Source organism: Micropterus salmoides, unplaced genomic scaffold, assembly GCF_014851395.1.
Source record: "Micropterus salmoides isolate LMB-PRFRI ecotype aquatic unplaced genomic scaffold, ASM1485139v1 Ms_hic_scaffold_4, whole genome shotgun sequence".
Classification (NCBI taxonomy): domain Eukaryota; kingdom Metazoa; phylum Chordata; class Actinopteri; order Centrarchiformes; family Centrarchidae; genus Micropterus; species Micropterus salmoides.
Genome location: NW_024043372.1, coordinates 7,530,497 through 7,551,903, shown reverse-complemented (window position 1 = coordinate 7,551,903; position 21,407 = coordinate 7,530,497). Strand labels below are relative to the sequence as shown.

At 37.7% G+C, this 21,407-nt stretch overlaps 1 protein-coding gene across 1 annotated transcript in view; it reads left to right on the top strand.

Annotated features, from left to right (window-relative positions):
• LOC119885976 (sodium- and chloride-dependent taurine transporter-like) overlaps positions 1-18,997 on the top strand; it is a 40,926-nt gene extending 21,929 nt beyond the window's left edge. Inside the window, exons 6-15 of the mRNA XM_038696368.1 lie at positions 634-766; positions 3,070-3,204; positions 4,101-4,204; positions 4,314-4,438; positions 7,330-7,442; positions 8,483-8,620; positions 11,199-11,301; positions 11,975-12,075; positions 12,588-12,758; positions 13,182-18,997. Of these exons, the coding sequence (XP_038552296.1) occupies positions 634-766; positions 3,070-3,204; positions 4,101-4,204; positions 4,314-4,438; positions 7,330-7,442; positions 8,483-8,620; positions 11,199-11,301; positions 11,975-12,075; positions 12,588-12,758; positions 13,182-13,340 (1,282 nt within the window). The 3' untranslated portion in view covers positions 13,341-18,997. The remainder of the gene's footprint in view (positions 1-633; positions 767-3,069; positions 3,205-4,100; positions 4,205-4,313; positions 4,439-7,329; positions 7,443-8,482; positions 8,621-11,198; positions 11,302-11,974; positions 12,076-12,587; positions 12,759-13,181) is intronic.
• Positions 18,998-21,407: the final 2,410 nt, after the last annotated feature.

Sequence of the window (21,407 nt, the reverse complement as noted above, 5' to 3'; positions counted from 1 at the left end):
TTCATTTTCAAAAAACACCATATTTTTTTGTCATACTGCACATTGCTATAGCTCCTCTTTTCACCCTGTGTGTTGAATGCTCCATTTTAGCTATGGAGTGATGCACCTCACTTCTACAAGATCTTTGTTGGGAGTTGCACATGTGCAGTACCTAGTTAAGGACTACTAGTCAATCAGAAGCAGAGCAGGGTGGGTCCTAAAAAGAGAAAATTGAGCTGTGTTGAGGCATTTCAGAGCAGTGTTTTCTATGGAAGATGGGAACCCCCTTTGAGGTGGACTTTGCACTTTGCAAACCTGGTACATGCACAAAAAAGGTATAACTCAATAAAGAAAATGGAAAAAGCCAAAAAGTATAATATGACCTCTTTAAGTTTAACTGCTGAAGAGAGGGGAAAACAAACCTACTACTACTTTTAAAATGCATGAATACCAAAGACTGCAGGGTTTTTAGGTTTTATATTCTCAAATATAATATATTATTGTTATTATTGGTGGTATTATTTTTATATGTAGCAGGCAGTGTGGTTGGTGACCCGCACCTAAGGCAATCTGTATAACTGTCCAAAGAAGTAGCTCACACATCATGGTCATTGTAAATGTAAACGCTTATAGAGCTTTCTTTATCTGTTACAGACATAATGTACTGGGTATCACCAATGGCATAGAGGACATTGGTCCTATTAAATGGGACCTGGCTCTGTGTTTACTGCTTGTCTGGATCATCTGTTTCTTCTGCATCTGGAAGGGAGTCAAGTCCACTGGCAAGGTAAATATATGGTGATGTTTTCCTATGTTGTCCTGTATTTATTGTTACTTGGGTGGATTTTGCACTTTTGATCCAGTTCAAGAGTTGATCCACTCAACAGAGGAAGTTACTTACAATGTTATGGGTTTAAATCCTTTTTTCTGTTTAATAAAACAGAAATGAAACAGTTTCTTTTCAGCCCATACAACAAAATAATGGTTATATTTAAATAAAAATAATCTGCACAATTACAGCAAACGTTTTAGGCAGGTGTGGGGGAAAAAATTCTGTAAAGCAAGAATGCTTTCAAAAATACACATGTTAATAGATTATATTTACCAAAATATAAAGTGAGTGAGTTTGGATATTCCTCCTACAAAGCCTGTTTCTGTTTCAGGAAATTATTCCACTTTGTTGTTGTATTTCCTCCCAAAGATACTGTGCTATGCAGCAGCATTTCCTCAAACAAATCTATCACCTGATATGCATTTAAGAATTCTACACAGTAATCAAGGGTTTAACATACTCTGATATATTTAATTTTAACAGTAGCTTGCTATCCCAGTGATTTTCAAAGTGGGGTCAGGGGACCCCCAAGGGTCCTTGAGAGGGTTCCAGGGAGTCCCCAGCAAAAAGGGGAATGATTTATTTTGACTATAATTCCATCCACGAGTAACACAGTGACAGAATATATGACTATTTTGGTAGTCCTATATATTCTGTAATAAAACATCTAAAACCCAAAATCCTATCAGATGGGTGATAATGGGACAAAATCTTATCAAATGGGGGTCCGTGGTCTAATTTAGGGGTCGTTGACGTGAAAAAGTTTGAGAACCACTGACCTAGCCTATACTAACGAGAAGGTTATTTAGCTTCCTGTGAAAAAGAAAGTGTTGAATGGTATGTATAAACTGGGAAGTTTTTATTAAAATATAAATTGTTGACGATATTACATATATGTTATTGTTGTTGCTTTTTGCATTCGTGAACATATACAGATAGGGGACAAATTAAAGGAAAAACCAGAATAAAAGAGTGGAGAAACATATCAAATGCAGATGCTTCCGTGCACCAGGGCTCATTGAATGGTTTGGTGAGTATGAAAATTATGTGAATAAAATACTTCGGCCTTTACAGTCTCCAGACCTCAACCCAGTTTTACACCTATGGGAGATTTTGGACCCCCGTATTAAGACAATACTCCACTACCATTGACATAAGATCAAATTATATATACAAACTTATCTTCAAATCTATTTAGTGATGTGTGTCTCTGATGCTACATGTCCTTTTGTTATGTCTGGCTATGTTGCTATATGTCATTTTGTTATGTCTGGCATAGGTCTTGATGAGATTTCCTGATTTTAAATAAATGTTGTGTGTGTATATATATATATATATATATGAAGGACTATCTTGTGGAAGAATGGTGTTCATCCTTTCAATAGAGTTCCACAGATTTGGCACGGAGAGCTGAAGCTTTTCTGGAGGCTCGTGATGGCCTGACTCCATACTAAGACACTTCATGTTGGTTTTCCTTTAATCTGTCACCCATCTGTATGTCATGGTGAAAATCTTGCTACGGTTGTCTCAACCGTATTACTAATTGTGCTTCTTTTGGGTTCCTTGATATTACGGACACAGAGCACAATTTATGAGCCAGACATGCTGTGACTGACACAGGATAATTTTTATAATGCTAGCAATATTTTGGGGGAATAAGTTGATAGTTTGAGGTTTACAATTCTGTATTATAGTATATTTCTGCATGATTCTGTATTACATATGTCTCTTTAGCTCTCTTTAGCGGCTTAACATCCAAGAAAAAGTTGGATATAGCCTTGGACGAATGCATAAAGGGAACATTTCAGACCTTTTTCAATTGCTGCTACAACAATAACAACAACAAAAACAACTCTCCCTGAGACCAGAGGCTCCTCAATCAATCCCAGACTGCTCTTTTTATAGCCTCAACACTCTTTATTGATTGGTCTGGCCTGATTTGTGCTCTCTGGTTGCTCCAAGTTGTAACTTGGGTAATAAAGTCACTCCTACAAGGCCAAGTGTGGTCACTGCTTTCCAAATAACAGATACTGATACACTGCTAATGATTTAAGGGAGAGCCTGTGGTCGGTTCTTGTCATAATTGAAAAATAACACATTTATCAAACATAATCCTCTGTAATGACACCAAATGTATTAGCTAGTAGGCTAAGGCAAGACCATTTTTGAAACAGAAGCTTAAAAAGTAATAGACTCCCCCTGTAGAATAAAAAACTGGAGTGTTTACATACTGTTCCCTTTCCTGTTATCTCCCTCAGGTGGTCTACATCACAGCCACATTCCCATTTGTCATGCTCATTGTTCTGTTGATTCGTGGTGTGACACTGCCAGGTGCAAGCGAAGGCATCAAGTTCTACCTGTACCCTGACCTCGCTCGCCTAAAGGACCCAGAGGTAGGTGCCCCTGCTCTGCCTGATTGAGAAAACCCCATCGCTGGGCTCCTCCTTATAGTCACTGTGTTGAGCCAAACATCTATGTGTGCTGCTCTTTATCAAATGCCCATGTTACTGCTCATATAGTGTCTGAAATTAAATTGGAAACCGTGGCATTTATTGCAGTATATAATCAATTGATAGAATTTAACATATTTTGCCACATTGAGAGGCAGTACATTCAGTAACTTCAGGTATAGTTAAGTCACAACAGAATTACAACACTAGATTTTGAAGTTGAAAAATGACTTAAGATACTCCACAAGACAGTTTAAAGGTATTGTTGGTTATATGGTCCCATATTCTGAAAGGCATTGTGGAAAGGTAAAATTGGCCGTATAGCTTAAAATGACCATAAAGGTCAGCTCCAACTGAATTAAAAGCAAATTTTAGTGGTGGCATAATTGCATATAAAGTCAATACAGACACAAGTTAACACTTGGTAGGACATATTAAGGCAAAGAGACATCCAATGCTAGTGAAGGCTTATGACTTCAATTAATGAGCTCACAGTGATGAGAAGAAAAAGAGTGTCAGAACCTGAGCTGCAATATAAATAGCACATGCACACAGGCTGCTAACTAGCTACAGCTACCGTCTGTACAGTTTGTACGCTACGTGTTTGGGACAAATAAACAATAGACTAAAACAACACTGCAGAATGAAGAACATAAGGGAAACATTCATTTTGTTTTCAATCTGAACAACCTTTTAGATATTACATCTGGTGGTGTCTGACCCGAACTTTTACTTGCGTGTATTAGCTAGAGTCTGTTTTTTCTATAGTCCATATTAGTGTTACCCATGACTTTCAGGCCTCAGCCTTTTTGTCCCAACTCTCTCCCCCTACTTGACAGGTGTGGATTGACGCTGGCACCCAGATCTTCTTCTCCTATGCCATCTGTTTGGGTGCCATGACATCCTTGGGGAGCTACAATAAGTACAAATACAACTGCTATAGGTGAGGCTTCAATTTTCAGTGAGGGGGCTAACTGTAGGGTAGAGAGGGGGGTGAAGGGATCGTTGTGTGTTGATTAACAAATCCTCCTCATGACATATGTGTGACATAGGGACTGTTTGCTGCTGGGAGCCCTCAACAGTGGTACCAGTTTTGTGTCTGGCTTCGCAATATTTTCCGTCCTGGGCTTCATGGCACAAGAGCAAGGGGTGGACATTGCTGATGTGGCAGAGTCAGGTACGAGGGTTCTGTAAAAGGCGGCAGTGATGGTGGGCGCTGCTTCCTGGTTAACAAATTAAACAGTAATTATAAAGAAAAACAGCAACGAAACCCAAAAGAGAATTGGTCAATACGTTTCATATATTAAATAGATTTCTTGATAAATTAAATGGATTCTTGTTTAATTACAAATGACGGCATCGGAATATGGAAGTTTCCGCAATCAAACACTCCTTGACAAAAAGCAGAATGTGAGAAAATAAAACATATTTGGTCAGATAATTAGCGCATCATTCGCGTAAAGCACGTTGGATGGATTAGCCTTGAGAGAGATGTTGGAAAAAGGATCTCATTTTTGAGAGAGAGACAGCGAGAGACATTAAGAGACAAAAAAACAATCTGATGATATACAGTTCTTCTTGTGCCAGTGTCCTAGTTTAAGCATGCTATCAGAGTTTTTATTCTGAGAGGCTCCTTTTCTACCTACATGTGACCAGCTGGTGTCACCATTGTTGTGGCTCCTATCTATTTGAGTGATGTATTGGCATATGGGGTTATGAGTTGTTTTTAGTGTTTTTATTCTACCATCTAGAAATGACAACATTCATCTTTTTGAAATGTATGTTACGGCACAGCCTAATGACTAAATCACAAAGCTCCATGGAAAACATGCATTACTGAACATTTCAGCAGTGAGAAACTACTTTATCTCATGATCACATGAATTGTTGTGGGAAATATTTCAAGCAAGTGCCAACATTTTGTCCATGGATTTAAAGCTTTTTATTTATTTATTTATTTTTATACAGTTTACAGTATTACCTAATGATAGTTTACAATTGCAAATGCAACTTTGTTTTTGTGAGGAGTTAGGCCAGTTTAAGGTGAAAGTCACTCCTGGTTTTTCCAATACAATTACCCAAGGATTTCATTTATGCTTATTTTTTAAATCCCAAAGCATGTTAAAGATGACTGAAGATGACTCATTGTTGCAAAGTTCCAGTACACTCACACAGAAAGGTGTGAACACACCAACAAAGAACTGTTTTTGTAGAACAACCTTTGGGGCTTGTTTAGAAAGTTTTTTTTCCCGCTTTCTGAATTTTAAATGCTTCTGTTACATGCTTAAGACATAGGGCATCTTTTGTTTGACATCAAAATCGAAACACAAACTTGCTGCCAGCCCAGTCGATACGAATATTGGACAATTCTGTAGTCTCCAATTTAAATCCAGTGCCAAATTAATTTTTGCAGAATTGTGCAATGTCAACGTTCTGTTTGGCGAGTGGGCTGATGCTCCACAGGTTACTAAAGAATAGATAGTGTGTATATATATATATATAGAGGAAATAGACAGAGCATAGCAATCCTGGACATGGCCAACATGGAACTCAGTTACTAATGAAGAGGTATTTTCCCAGCCTGAAAAAATGTGCTGTGAGGCAAGAAGAATAGAAGTAGACAGCAGAATACATAAATGTACATACTGGGTGATCTGCCAGGTAAAAAGTTATCAAGAGTTTAGGAACAGTCTGCCTTAACCGCAGCTGTTGATTCTGATGTACCCGACAGATGAATTCACGGTTCACAGTGTGGTTTTCACAGTGCAGTTTTAGTACACAAGCTATGGCTTCTGTTGACTCACGGATGTACTAAAAAGAAGAAAAAAAACACCCAATTGAAGATTTAGGTTTTAGAATGTAGTATTTTATGTTTTGTACAGTCAAGTAATTACTTAACTGTCTGTTTGATGTGGATCAGATTTCATGAGTCAATATACTCCAGGTTTGATAAACGTTCTGCTAGAATTTCCCTTCACAGGGAATGGAAGTTGGTACTATTTTTCCAGTCAACGCTGTGTTTGGTTGGATGCCTTGTCATAATTCACAACAAAACTGAACATACCTACATATCTTGCTATCAGCAGCAATTCTGTTTCGCTGTTATGGCTGCTTCATTGTTTCTTGACTTCTGTTCTGTTGTACCCAATGTAACATCAATGTCATTAGACCTCAGGGGGAAAAAAGCCTTTTCTTTTTCACATTCTAATTTGCATCCGCTGCTGTTTGGCTATTTTGCATTCCTCATAGAAAGGATCGTGCTTAATTTAGTCAGGGATGCAAAATTGCTGGAATGACGTAGCTGTTGACTCAATTTTTTGAGATACCAAGATGCACTTGATTGACCTTTTCTAGCAACTGACTGCCTCCATGTTAAAGGTTTTCAGCTGCCTGGAAAGGTCAGCCATACCTTAAGCAGGTTCTATTTTAATTCGTATAATTGCCTAATTGTTTACAGTGGTCTACAGTGTTTTTGGTAATTCAAGTCCACACAACACATACAGTATACTAGTTACAATCAAATACACACTGTACATGCATCCATTTATGGTATGCATCACAATTTTTTGCATGACTTACTTACACCAAGATGCAATTACATGATACTCAGAATATACTTTACATATTATTATCTGTGTTCTTTATTATTGTTCTGTTTTCCTTTGTTTTATTTTCCTTGTATTATAATATTCTAAGTTTGCTTGTAATATGTCATTGTAAATTGTATGACATGGCTTCATGTGTTAAGTGCATACACTCAGTAACGTGTTATAAATAATGTTCACAAAGAAGGATATAACGGGTAAGTAAAGATGTGTATTAGACATACATAGACCTTTTTCTTGACACCTAGTTTTATCCAAAAAAACAAAACAGACACACACAAACATCTATTCACAGTGTCGTAGCCCATGTTTGATCATGCATTTATATCTGGTTCTGCATCTCCGTTGTCTGGGGCCTTTGTCATCCCACAGGGATGCAGATCAGATGAGCTTATAATGATATTAATGTTACCTTCCCCCACACCCCTCTGTCTGCTTTTACCCCCTACCCTCTCTTCTGCAGGTCCAGGCCTGGCATTCATCGCCTACCCCAAGGCTGTAACCATGATGCCTTTTCCTACAGCCTGGGCAATCCTCTTCTTCATTATGCTGCTGCTGCTTGGCCTCGACAGTCAGGTTAGCAGAAACATGAACTTTCACACGTGTACAGCTATTACAGCTACAGGAGCCTAGATGTTAAGGCAGTTCAAATGGCTGCTTATTGAGGTGCACTTTAGCAATACATTTAACTGCTCATTGGCCTACAGTAGAAAACTGTGCACAAATTTTAAGGATGTTTAATACACCAAAGGCTAATTAACTTAAAGAAACCAACATACATCGCCAACATACCAGTGAATTTACAGATGTAAGTTTCTTTAATGTGATGCAAAATCGAAGCCGCATTTGACAACATATCAGGGAATGAGTTTAACTAACATGTTATGTTACCTAACAAGAAAAAATAATTTCTTCCATTCCAAATTTTAAATGACAATCTAATGTTGTTAGATTTTTTTCCCCTCTGACAACAGGGTCAACTGCACTGAATATATGTGGATTTATTTAAGCTTTTACACATTGTACTTGTCTTACAGGGGAGAAATGTATTTAAAGACTCTATGACTATAATGGATATTATTTTCAGTACAGAGGCTACCATGTGAATGTATTTCATTTGAGATGACTTATGACATTTACTTCTGCTTATTTAAAACACATGAACAAAGTTGACAGAAGCCATTTATTAATGGGCTACACGTTGATCAGAAGCTACATGACCTACTGAGAGAATATACAGTAAAATGTTTTATGCAGTCAGTCATGATGTTTGAAAGGATAACAGTAGAGAAAATTAACATTACCATAGGCGCTGACAATCGTGTGTGTGTGTGTGTGTGTGTGTGTGGAAGAAAAAGCAAAAGCGCAAACATCCTGAAACTGAACATATGTTCTCACTCAACCATCCCAGAATAAGTGAATTGAATTAACGCTGCTTTAGCCAAATTCACAAAAAAGTGGCTCCAAATGATGGCAAGAGACATCACTAATGTTTTTTCACAGGTTACTAATGTTACTAAAAGGATGAGAAAAGATGTAAAAGGGTGGTAATATAGCCAGTGAATCTGTTTCCCTCCTTTTTTATAACACCACTGTGTCTCTGTGTCTCCCTGCAGTTTGTGGAGGTGGAAGGGCAGATCACATCACTGGTGGATCTGTATCCGTCCTTCCTAAGGAAGGGTTACCGCAGAGAGGTCTTCATCGCTATCCTCTGCTGCATCAGCTACCTACTTGGACTCACCATGGTTACCAAGGTAACAACACCATGAAACCTGAACAGAAAAACTGAAATAAAAAGAACCTGCACCAGTAAATGTGGCCAGAACTGTGTAAACCTCAAAGAACGTACTAGTACTTTTTCATGTTTGACGAAATGACAGCATTTAAAAAGTCTGTTTCTGTCTATCACAATTAGAGTATTTCACACGCGCGCGCACACACACACACACACACCGTGCTGCTGATCTCATTTCAGGCTGCAGCCCACAGCTCAATACACCAGAAACAACAGTGTTCAGATAGCTATTAGTGTCAGTCCCTGGGGAGATGATGGGGCTATTTATACTGTCAAGTCATGAGAACTTCCCTTCCCTCCACTGGTAATAATAGAGAGAGAAAGTAGACTTGACTTGGCTTTTCCAAATCTTTAGCTTTCTTGTCCTTCTATCCTATTTCAGTATCTTGTCTGTTTTCCTGTTTCTCATCACTCTCTTCATGTCCTCATCTGCTTCCACCTCTCCTCTTTCTCTAAATTCTTCTGCCTCATCTGCCTTTACACCACCCCTTGTTTTCTCTTCTGAACTTCTTTTGTTTCTCATACTGTACCGTCTTCCTCTTTCCATCAACCATGTTGATTCTTTCTATTTCAAACTTTTCTTTAACTACAAAATTAAGCTATTGACATTTCCTCCCCCTTGGATTGTCATTGTGATGATTCATGCTCTCAGTGTTAAATCAAAATTAGACCACTTTTACAAGATTGATTGCACAGAGCACAGACAGACATCTCAAATAAAGATTGTCTACATGCCAAAATGTGCCAACAGAATAGCATATAAAGCGGACAGCTATCAGTAACATCTGAACTTGACTGAACCTGCTGGGTTACACAAGCAAATCATCGCTTTCTCATGAATGTGATATCTGAAGAATGCCAATAAAGAATTTCTTCAAATTTGGCACAGACATCCACTTAAAGCTGGTGCACACTACATGACTTTCAGGGTTGGCTGATGGCTGTGCCGTTCACACTACACACCTTGCCATCCTGTGACGGGAATCTTGAAATCTTTGTGGCGTTCACACTACGCGATTGATAGTAGACAGGGGGTCACACATTACACGATCTGACAGCGGCTCTGTCACCGGACACTGGTCTCCAAACCATACACACGTGAAATGTGAAACAGGAAATGACGCAAACCTACACATGAAACAGCTGTTTTTTGTTATTATAAAGATAACAAGTATAAAGACAAAGAATATGCATGAAAGAATGGATTAGATCAGGGATGTGGATATCGAGTCGGCCAACTCTTCCAGATATTTGCCATGCTAGATGTCTGGCTGGCACCGTCGGTGATGTGTCAGAAATATGAGCCGTTTTGATGCGTCGTTGAGTAGTTCACACATAACGACTGGTGACTGATTTACAGCCCAACGGTCGCCGAGCTCTCTGACCGGCAAATCGGGCTAAAAATCATGTAGTGTGAACTAGGCTTTAGACACAAGGATGAACTGATTGACCTTTGACAAAGAAATTCTAAAGGTCATATGTTTAATGGGATACAATGATGAAGTGATGACAGGTCAACGTCACAGTGACATCATAGTGTCCTGGAAAAACACCTTTTTGGCCGTTAACACCATAACTCAGGAACAGAAGGGGAGATTTTGACCATATTTCACAGGTCATCAGACACAAAGTAGGTGACACTTTTAACTCAAAGGCAAAAGGTCATTGTGACCTCAGGATAGGTTTTTAGGCAAAATTTAAAAATAAGAATTGAGTGATTCCAGATGTGACAGACATTGATGTAAACTGCAACTTGACTAGTTGTTGGAGGCATACAACTGCAGGCCATACTCTGCTCAATGCTCTGAGCTTCTGTAAGTCGGGCCCTACTCTTTGTTTGAGCATTACTGCCAAGGATCTTCCCTATCCAATACCTCTGTTCATGTTAAACAAAATATAAATGTGAAAATGTTCATTTTCCATTAACTACAGGCCTTTTTCCAAAACCTACTTTAAAACAGGAAACATCTGTAGGTCGAATCAGTGACACATAAAAGCAAATGAGTCCATCCTTTCTCCAATATTGTCTTCTATCATCACTCTGTTCTTCATCTGTCCTCAACCTCCCTCTTCCTTAAACTACCACCTTCCAAGCCCTCTTTCTGTTCTCACGCAACACTCTTCTCACTGTCATTCTATTTTCTGCCCGTCTCTCTCGTTCTCTCTCTCTCGTTCTCTCTGTGTCTCTCTCTCGTTCCCCTGACAACATCTTTTTATGGCTGCGGTGGCCTGTTTCAAGTTTAGGATTCCCATGATTGTTAAAACTGGACACACATGAGCATACACGGGCATGTACACAGACACTCAGACACAGGAGTGATGTTCAGTCTTAATATCACCCCACTATATCCTACAATGATCATTCCATGATCAATCAAGAATTACATGTATAATTTAAAATCTTTAGCAGTTTAGCAAGTGTTCCTGTAGCATTGAGGAAGGCAAAACCACTTTTCAGTACTAAAACCAAATGCACTGAAAGGCAGATGAATATAGACCGTGCACAAAAAACCCTGTTTGTCTATCTGTCTCTGCAGGGTGGCATGTATGTTTTCCAGCTGTTTGATTTCTATGCAGCTAGCGGTGTGTGCCTTCTGTGGGTGGCATTCTTTGAATGTATAGCTGTCGCCTGGGTATATGGTGAGTACCATCCTTTAAAGAAATAACAAAATATAATGAACCTGTATGATGTATACTGAAATACTTACCAACTGACTTAGTGCACAGGAAGTTAATACTTCTAATGTGTTGTCTTGCAATTTCTTCATGCACTGAATGTGACATCCTGTTGCACTCTCTGAAAGAGCATCTACTTAAATGGGCAAGATAGATAACTGCATCAAAACTAAGTCCATTCAGAAATAACAAATCTAGTTTATCAGACAACATGCCAATGGCTGGTAATGAAACTGCAAATGCAAGGCTTTTATAAGGTTTTGCATGTACATTTGAAATTATATACATTTTTGTATTATAGTAGCTTTCATGTTGTTGTTGTTGTTGTTGTTGTTGTTGTTTTTTGTTAAATACAGAAAAGGGCCATTGTTGAATTAAATACTGAATATGAAGCAAGAGTAACTCTAAGAATTTAAATGTTAAGTTGTAGAAACTGAAAATCATCCATGCACAGGACATCCAAGATTGTCGATAGGTCCCTATGTAATGCACTTTGAATGCCTCTGAGTTTAAAAGGTGCTACACAAATAATCTTGCCTCACCTATGAATTGCTGTAAAATAATACTGTGGATCATATTATATCATATAATAAGTTTTTATTTGCAAAAAATAATCAGTTTTTTTTCGTCTTCACAGGCGTTGATAATTTCTACGATGCGCTTGAGGACATGCTTGGCTACAGACCAAATTCTTGGATGAAATGGAGCTGGACTGTTATCACTCCTGTACTGTGCATGGTGAGGGCCTGTTCTTATTGTTATAAACAGTACACCATAATCATCAGTTAGCTTGTGTCTGCAGATGACTTCTTCCTCTTTTTATAACAACAATTCTTCTACTTCCTGAAACTTGTCCTAGTGTCATCATGACATGTCATCTTTGTTGTTATGCATCATTGCTTCAAATATTTCTTAAAGAAACATGTCACTATTTTGAAAAGGTTAATTAAGTGAAAATCAATGTGCAGTATAAGCCTTGAACGTCCCATACATGCTTTACCAAAATGTTTTTGTCTCCACAGCAAGTGAAAATACTAATCCATCAAGCATAATCCAATAAATAATGTACTACATTGACATCCAATAAGTGATTGTTACCATGTTAATACACATAAGGCTGTTGTATATTTAGTATATATTGAATTTTAGGTTTTGTGATGACCAGATACAAAAATGGTTAAAATGTCAAAGTATCCCTTCAAAGGCTGATAGGAATTTGTATTCAATCATGTGTTCCTTTTACTCTCCAGGGCTGCTTTATCTTCTCCTTGGTCAAATACAAGCCTTTGATGTACAACAAGGTCTACGAGTATCCTGACTGGGCCATTGGAATAGGTTGGACACTGGCCTTGGCCTCCATGATCTGTATCCCTATGGTAGTTGTCATCAAGATCATCCGATCAGATGGACCGCTCATTGAGGTGGGTGGAGTAGCCATCTAGTAGTTGGCTATCTATCCGTGAAAAAGTATTTCTTTGTTTTTAAGGCTGGTTCAGATCAGATATATCATTCCTCTGAATGACATATGCTAAAAAAATCAAAATAATTATTCAAACAATTTCTTTAAATGCCGATATTGTAGGTTTTGCTTCTATGTAATTGGCTTTGAATCCATTTTTTTTTTAGCTTATATCTTGTTCTAACCATCTCATTTTTGCATTTTATCTATCCCATCTCCCCTCTTTTGTTCTCACCCCTATTTATTATTTATCACTCCATTATTGCTCACTGGATTCCTCTCTTTCCCTTACCTTCTCTCCGTTATTTCCACCACTCTATTAACCTGCCCTTCTCTCACACTTCTTCTATCCATCCTTCCTTCCTTCCTTGCTTCTTTCTTGCAGAGGATTAAGGCGGTGGCAGCCCCAGTTCGCGGTGGGGCCAGCTCCCGTCCCGCAGACCACCGTGGCCCCAAGGAGCTCTGCTACCCACTGGACCCCAACGGGAACAAGGGCCTGTTATTGAAGGCCCCCACCCACACCATCGTAGAAACCATGATGTAAAGGAGTGAGGGGAGGCTCTCTATGAGATCACTCTCCTTTCCTGTCCTCTTATATGCTTCTAAAGCTAGCTAGCTTTCTGTCTGTCTATCTGTCTGTCTGGTGGACTGATAAGGGTTTTAAGGAAAACATTTTTTCCCGTTTCAAATCTTTTACGAATACTTTGGAAGTAGTTTGGTCTTGGTGGTTTTCTTAAGTTAGTAGCAGTCACATTTAAAATGTATTTCTGAATTTGCTCACAAGCTGTTTCCTATTTGTAATATTCATGTGACTACAGGTCTCACTATTGTCTTGTTTAAAGAGTGGCAAATGGGCACCAACCTCTGGTCATATGCTGGTAGATTTCTGTTTGTTCCACCAGCTACTTTAGCAGCCAGAGAGAAAAAAAGAAAATGGTTATTGAGTCTTGAAATTAAACAACCTTTTGTAGCCACAATATGATATTGATCACAGATCACCAAAAACAGTTTTTTGGGCTGTTCTTGGAATATATAATTACTCTTTGCCTGTGATACAATGGACAGGGTGCACTTATCTGAGAACATGTGCCATAGGGTTCGACTTTGGCTATTCTGTTTCTGTTTGCAGCACTACAGATTACAGCACTATTAACAAAAAAAAAAAAATTCCAAAGCCAATTCCATGTAACAATTTGCGAAAGACCGGTACAAAATTACATATCCCCCTTCAGTAATCAGAAATTCTGAAAGACCTCTTGATGTTTCAGCTGCACAAGGCAAGATTTCTTATGAGAAGTATGACCAAACTTGCCAACCAAAATTTCAAAATATGGGTGTCACAGGCAAAGTGTCCCAATTCCACAAATTTTAGGTTTTATAGTTAGATTTGTTTAGTACTCGTATCAGATAGGGATACTTCTCTACCAACAAAACATGACAAATCAAAACTCAAGAGCAAAAATCCAAAGCCGCAGCCACCAAAGATAAATGCTATTCCTTTGCTTCCTTTTTTTTCATTATAATCATACACCAGGCTGATAACCACGAGCCACTAATACACACAATTGCCCGGTGCAGCTAAAAAACAAACAAAAATGCATAATTGACACAGTCATGATAGCCGGTGACCCTTATTGAACCAGGATCCTGGTTCTTAAATGCACCTTAGCACAAATATCTCCATCTTCCATAGCCATAAACTATGGGTCAAAAAGAAAACTAGCACTGAGACTGTGGTGGGGAAACCCCCTCCTGCACAAAGAGAGAGGTATCTGAAAGGATTTGAAGTGTGGAGGTTAACCCTTGAGTGTGTTGTCTGTGGCGTACTGTACAGTAGTAGCTAATCAGTCGATATATATCTATCTTTATCTGTCCTAGACCAGTTTACAGTACATTAGTGACTGCACTAGGCACTCTTGGCTTACAATTTTGGATTGGATTTATTTTATTTTATACAGATGAAGTTACATTATTATTAATTTTTCCTCTGTCAATGTTTAGACTTTTTTATTAAGACTATAATGTTATTGGTATTCATTATTGATGATAATTGCTGTAGTTTTACATTGAAGAAGGAACACTTCTTTCATCTGGTGAAAATACTAAGCTTTTACACAAATCATACATTTACAGTGGCAGCCATTGTAGTTATAGTCCTTATAATACATTTTTCCTGGGTTGGTCCTGCTAACAGCTTTGTCTTTTGTATCACACAAACAAAAAATGCAGAAACAGATTTTTCCCAAATATTTTTTCTTGTTGGGTGTAGGTCAAACGTTCAGCAAGCAATTCAATGTACAGTAAAACAAAAATGGGAATTCTACAATGGCTCCATCTGTAAGTTCGTAGGTGTTAGGGGTTTATAGCTTTTTCTCTATTGTTAATACCAGGGGACAGTATTTAATTTGAATAAATTCAGTAAGACAGGGCACTGTAGCCAAAGGTTAAACAACATGTCATCAACTCAGTGAATGAAAGCAACCATTGGTTAGGTGACACTCCCAGCAAATCGGCCAGTGTCAGACTGTCAACTTGTAAAAGAATCAAACTCATTTCTAGACACTGTGAATTGTAGCAGCTGGCTGCAGAAAAATCAGTGCCAGTTAGTGACAGTGAGTTACCCTGTTGCATCACGTCATCTAAAATGAGAACTGAAGAGCTTCATTTCAAACAAGGAACCCCAACAGTTCTAATAAGTAATTCAAAAAGTAAGGTCAAAAATGTTTTTATAAACAGTGCAGGTTTTAGAATTTGTACACATTGCAACTTAAATTTCTTGCACATTAGTGGGAATTTAGTGTCTATCATCCTCTAGGAATTTGAAAATTAGTTTTTCAGTAAATTAAGTCAAACTTACACTTTGAGCTCAAAATACTCAAATGAAGCCTAACCCAAAACAAAAATGGAAAGACAAACTTAACTTCTGATAAATATACTTTTAGTAGTCCAACACCCCTAAAACCTGCGCTGAACATGTGTTGGTCCATTCAGAGCCCTAACTTCATTAACATTATGGCTGCTTAAAGACAATTTAAATGAGCTGATCTGAAACATTAACTGAAAGCAGACTATCTAAGACCTATGACAGTTAAAACTGTACAAGGGGTTTCCCATGTGCATGTGTCACCAGCGACCATCCACTCAGGACCTTCTCTGTAGTGCGTTTATCTACTGTATAGCTGCATTAAACTTGTAAATGTGGGTGACAAAGAGACGACATTTAATGGTAGCAATCAAAATTTATGTTTTTGTCCAGCTTAAAAGGCCATTGAATCTGTTCTTTGCCACACAGAATGGAAAATCGCACATCTTAACTGCCTATTTCATCCACAATCAAAGGCAAAAATACAGAGAGTGAGTCAAAGTGAGTTTTTAATGCACTTTATATGTATAATTTGGACTTCATATCAATTGATGAGGCCGAAAAAAAGAACACTGCCGTATTTTTATTACAGGTCCGCATTGGCCTTCATTGTAGAAAAATATACCTGAATACTGTCAAAACACTTAAAGTGCTTCTGTTCTCCCAACAGCAGACATGGTAAAATAGATCAAAAAACTAATAACATAATTCACATCAAATATACCTTTGTACAGTGTACATGCATTGAAGGAATTTCACCATCACTTTAGAAGTGATTGTGAGTCCAGGGCTTCATTTCATGTTTCATCTAAGCTTTGATAATTTTCATTTCACTTCTTCATATACAGTAAAGACATTCATATCATTAAAATGGATTTATGAAACAAAATCCACAGCAGACATCTATTTTCATACTGTAACAAACTTTTCCTATATAAGTAGTCTTTGTACAGCTAAGCTCCCATTGCAGACCTCCCATTTTAATACAGATACCAAGCTTCATTTTAATCTTACACCTTTGTACAGATCTGGTTCTAGATTCCCCTGAAGGATCTTTGCACTTGGGTTGATAAAAAATAAAAAATAAAAATACATTAATGCTGAAAGGAAAGTTCTGTCAGCACCTTCCAGTAAGAACAACAGCGTCAGAAACCATTAAATAACATATACACTTATTTATGGCATTTTGAAAACAAAAATTGCACAGAGCACCTATGGACAATTAATGATTCTGTCTTGCCTTTTAATTTTGTCTACACAGGTTTTCAGCTTTGGTGCATCCATGACATTTCTAAATGTCTGGGTTTATAAAGATAATTTCTAAGATCCACAAAATGGAAAGCTTGTAGGAACTTCAAGAAATAGCTTTCAATGGCAATATTGAAAATTAAACATCTGTTGCAAAGAATAAAACTACAGACACAAAAATAGGTTTAGGCCATGTAAATATATACTTTCAATCTTTCCCTTGAGCTAAGATCCTTCTTTTGGCGGGGAAACAACCCGAAATAATAACTAATGCAGTCAATTATTGCTTTATTTTGCCTCTCTGTGTATATTTACATTATGTACCAGTCCCTCTGCCTTCTTACACTCCTTAGATAACCCATTTTTTCTCAGAGATAATGCATTTGCAAGAGAATCGAAGCATTAGTGATGCACAAGTTTTTACCGCCGAATGTTGAAATGCGAAAGTCACCTGTGGGTGAAATGTTTCTGAAGATTTATTTTTTAAGGTGAAAAAGCAAGAGTTTGTTTCTTTTTCTTTTTATTCTTGTTTTATTGAATTCAGCAGTTTCTTGTTTTATTTTGTTTTTGATTGTGTGTCTGACACATTTGCCTTTTGTATTCCAAATATTGTGTATTGTATCTGTCATTGGAGTAACATGTATCTATCAATTATCAATCAAAAAACAAACAGAAAAAGCTACAATTTGTTATGTGCAATACTTTGTAGAATTCTTTTTATTTTTCATGCTGTTTTTCCAAGAAGTGGCACTAACCGTTCAAGTAAGTCGGTAGCTGTGAATTATTGAAGAAGGCAGTTAAATTAAAACCCACCAAAAGGCTCTGCTTTGTGGATCTAAACCAAACTAAACCACTATTCCATAAAAGATCTTGTGGTTTGAAATGTACTGAGAATAAAATGATTTACTAAACTTTGTCACATCAAACTGAATTTCTAAGCGAACATACATTTTTTTTTGTTTGTTTGTTTTACTTTTGTGACAGACTGTTTGTCAGTTTGTGACGGGTATGAAACACAGTAACACTGCCATTAAGCCCACATCTTTCTATCTGCCTATATTTATATCAGTACTGCTGTGTTGCTAAAAATCAGGCAGCTTTCCAAAAAAACACATCACCAAAGTTCATAATTTCTTCAGCGATATCTAAAAAATCAAACCAGTACCATAAATGAGATGCCTATAAGTCTAATTTGCTTGTGATGGAACAAATACCTTGAAGCAATTTTAGCTGCTTTTGGGAAGCCTGCATCTCAGCAACAAAAGCAGTAAATCCAATAAAAACACATTACACCGCATGAAATGTGGGCTTTTCTTTAAAACCTCGTATGCAATTTCTACATTCTGCTTATTCAGACATTTCTATCTAAATCCAACTGATCTGCCAAACCCTGCAACCTTAGTGCTTTATCAAAGAAAGTGAAAAACCAAACCACATCTACACAGGAACAGTTAACCTGATTTGAAATTCCATGTTCATTACTGGTATGAAAACACTACCATATCTACAGGATTCATAATCTGATTGTCTGTTTCTGTGACATAGATGCAACATTAGACCATACAGATGTGATCTTCACGCCATGTAGAAGTGACACAGAATCTGTTTTGTCACTGAAGTCTGCGACTCTATAAAAGAAGATAAATGGGGCTCCATTTCCTGGCAGCACCCTCAATGCAAACATCATCTCTTCTAACAATTTAACAAGTTGATTAAGTCAACTTTTCTCCTTTCACTTACTTAAATTATGTTGATCTCAGTTCTGAGTCCTCTAGGAAATGGAGTCCCTCTCATCTCCCCATCCTCTCTATCGTCAGACTCATTCTGATCATTTTCTCCAGTGACAATGCCTCTGTCTTTCCTGCATTATACTGTATATCAGCCCTTCCTTTTTGAGAATGTACATGGGAAAATGTTTTTTTTTTTTTATTCTTGGTGAAGAAAAAAAACATTTTTAAAAGATTTTGAAAGCTTTTATTTTTTGTCTCTATGGCCAACCTGTAAGCTAGAAAGAAAATGTGTTCGAACAGGTTTTACTAAGGTGTAAAACTTTTTTTATTTCTTAATAAAAAAATGTCTTTAGAAAATTAGATCTGTGTCTGGATGATTGCTCAACATTTTCAGGTGCTGAAACAACATTCACACACATACATACACACAGATCCATTTGAGTTCAATTTCCAAACTCGAGGGACTTATGTGCCTAAATCCCCTTGACAACATCATAAACTCTAATCCTTCAAAGCCTGTAATACAAGATTCAAGGTATTCAAGCCAACGCAGGATGCTGCATTACAGCACCTTTGTGCTGCCAGTTTTCCTTAAATATGTGAAAGTATTCAAATGGCTTGAAAACTTCCCCATGGTAATTACAATAACAGAGCAACTGCAACCTATCTGTAATTAAAAATAATGTAATGCTGACCTTTAGAGTGACATGTATTAACAAATTCTCAGAAACAGTATTGCAATAATCAAATTATATAATTGTACTTGAGATAATATGTTGGAGTTGTTCTTGCTGGTTTATTTTCTCCAATGACCTCTCTCTTTAAAGCACACAACTCTGAGAATATATCGTCTTGGCAATTAGGCAACAATCGACTACACAACAACTATGTAAGCTAAGAGATCCCCGCTTCCTACTGTAAACCGCAGGCTGGATGTGTAATATATAATTTTGTTCCTGACTATGAGTATCTATGGAAACTATTTCAAATAAATACAGACATGGATAAAACCTTTTCCACGTTTACAATCTAAGCTTGAATTGACATAAGACTTGTGTATGTGTTGTGGGTGCCTTTCTCTCTTCCTGTTGTGGAGTGGTTGTGCATATGTCTCATGAGCTGCAGGTGAGTAAGGTGGTTGGGTTGAACTGCCCAGGTGGTTCTGGTTTGTGATTGATTCCTTCATGGCAGCCTTTGAAGAGATAAGGCCGGCTGCCCCTGGGTTCTCCTTTTTCAATAAGTCCAGACCTTTTTCTTGATATCTGTGTTTTGCAGCAAATAATTGGCTGCAAAAATGTTTGCAGCCTGAACACCAGGGTGAGTAACTGTTTTTTTATTCCTTAACAAATTTTTTTTCCCAAAGTTAAGAGCTTGTGTTGGCTTTATGGTGACACTACAACCCACAGAAAGTGAGCTAAATCAATCCAACCTCTGTTTACCTACCCAAACAAAAACAGAAATCACTTGCCTAACCCTCTATGAAAAACCGGAGATAAACTGTACAAGCAACCCCCAACCCCCTCTAAATGAAGCTGCAAGTTCTGAAATAAACTGAGAAGCTCCTGGAAAAAGCTTCAGTTTATGGAATATTTTGACCCAAACATCCGTTTCACAAGAGGAAAATAAAGGCTTAGACATGCTGGTGATTAATAGATGCTGGGTAGCAAACACAGCTAATTTTCCCAGACTGTAATTTTCCCTTCATAGCTGCGGTTACATGAGCCACTTTGTTTTTCTTTTTAATCAACTCAACTGATTACGTTCAGAAGTATTTACACGATTGCTACATAAACTACTATTTAGAATGCCTTGTTTATGCCTCACAGTAAGTAATCAGCGGAGACTGAAAGTTCTTTCAGGTACAGCACAAATCCAGTAACAAGCATTTGTTTCTTATTTTGGCTCAATTTATAATTTTGCCCAGAAAAGGTAGTACACAAATACCAGCATGATTATTGCTCCCATGTCACCCAACAAAAGCGCCTTCGTTCAACATGAACACGGAGGATATTGGTGGCTTGAACCTGCTGTTAAATAACTACTGTTTGCAGTCTGAGCTTTAAATAACTGGTACTCCAGAGAAAGAAACACAACGCTGAAATTTCCATTCTCTGCCTGCCAGCTCCAAGAATAGACTTTGATGCTGAGAATTTCTCTTTCCATTTCATCTTCATGACAGTTTTTTGGCATTCACACAGAGCAAAATGCAAAAACAAAGCTGCATGTTTTTTAGATTAGTGTTTCATGGTACCTTCGCCTTTTGTTCTACAGTCAAAAATAGAAATAGACAGGAAATGGAAGGGCAAAGCAAGTGAGGGATGATGTGAAAATCAAATGTGGCCAGTTTTGATCCCAGGATGTTGCAGTTACTTGGTACAGGCTACAATGCTGCCTCTAGTACCCTTTAAAAAAAAAAAAAGAATAGAAAATTCAACAGTCAGCATGGAACTTCACCTTGGCATGATGCATGGGAGGCGTTTTTAGTTCGTTGGGTTTTGGTCATATGGGAAAAAAGTTGTGAACATAACATTGACATAAAGGGGAATTAAGGAGTTTTCAGCGGTGTTGAGTTTCAAAGGGTTACAACAAACTTAATGTATTCCAGTGTTTCAGTGTTTTCCTTCAAATGTAAAACTGCAGGGTTTTAGGCCAGACAATTGCATTAGAATGTTAATTAAACCATTGTTTATCCCCTCTTTGTAATGTGAAGGAACTGACACCTCTTTGTTTAGTGCCAGAAGGATCCTTCTTCTTCATAGAGTCCTAAGAT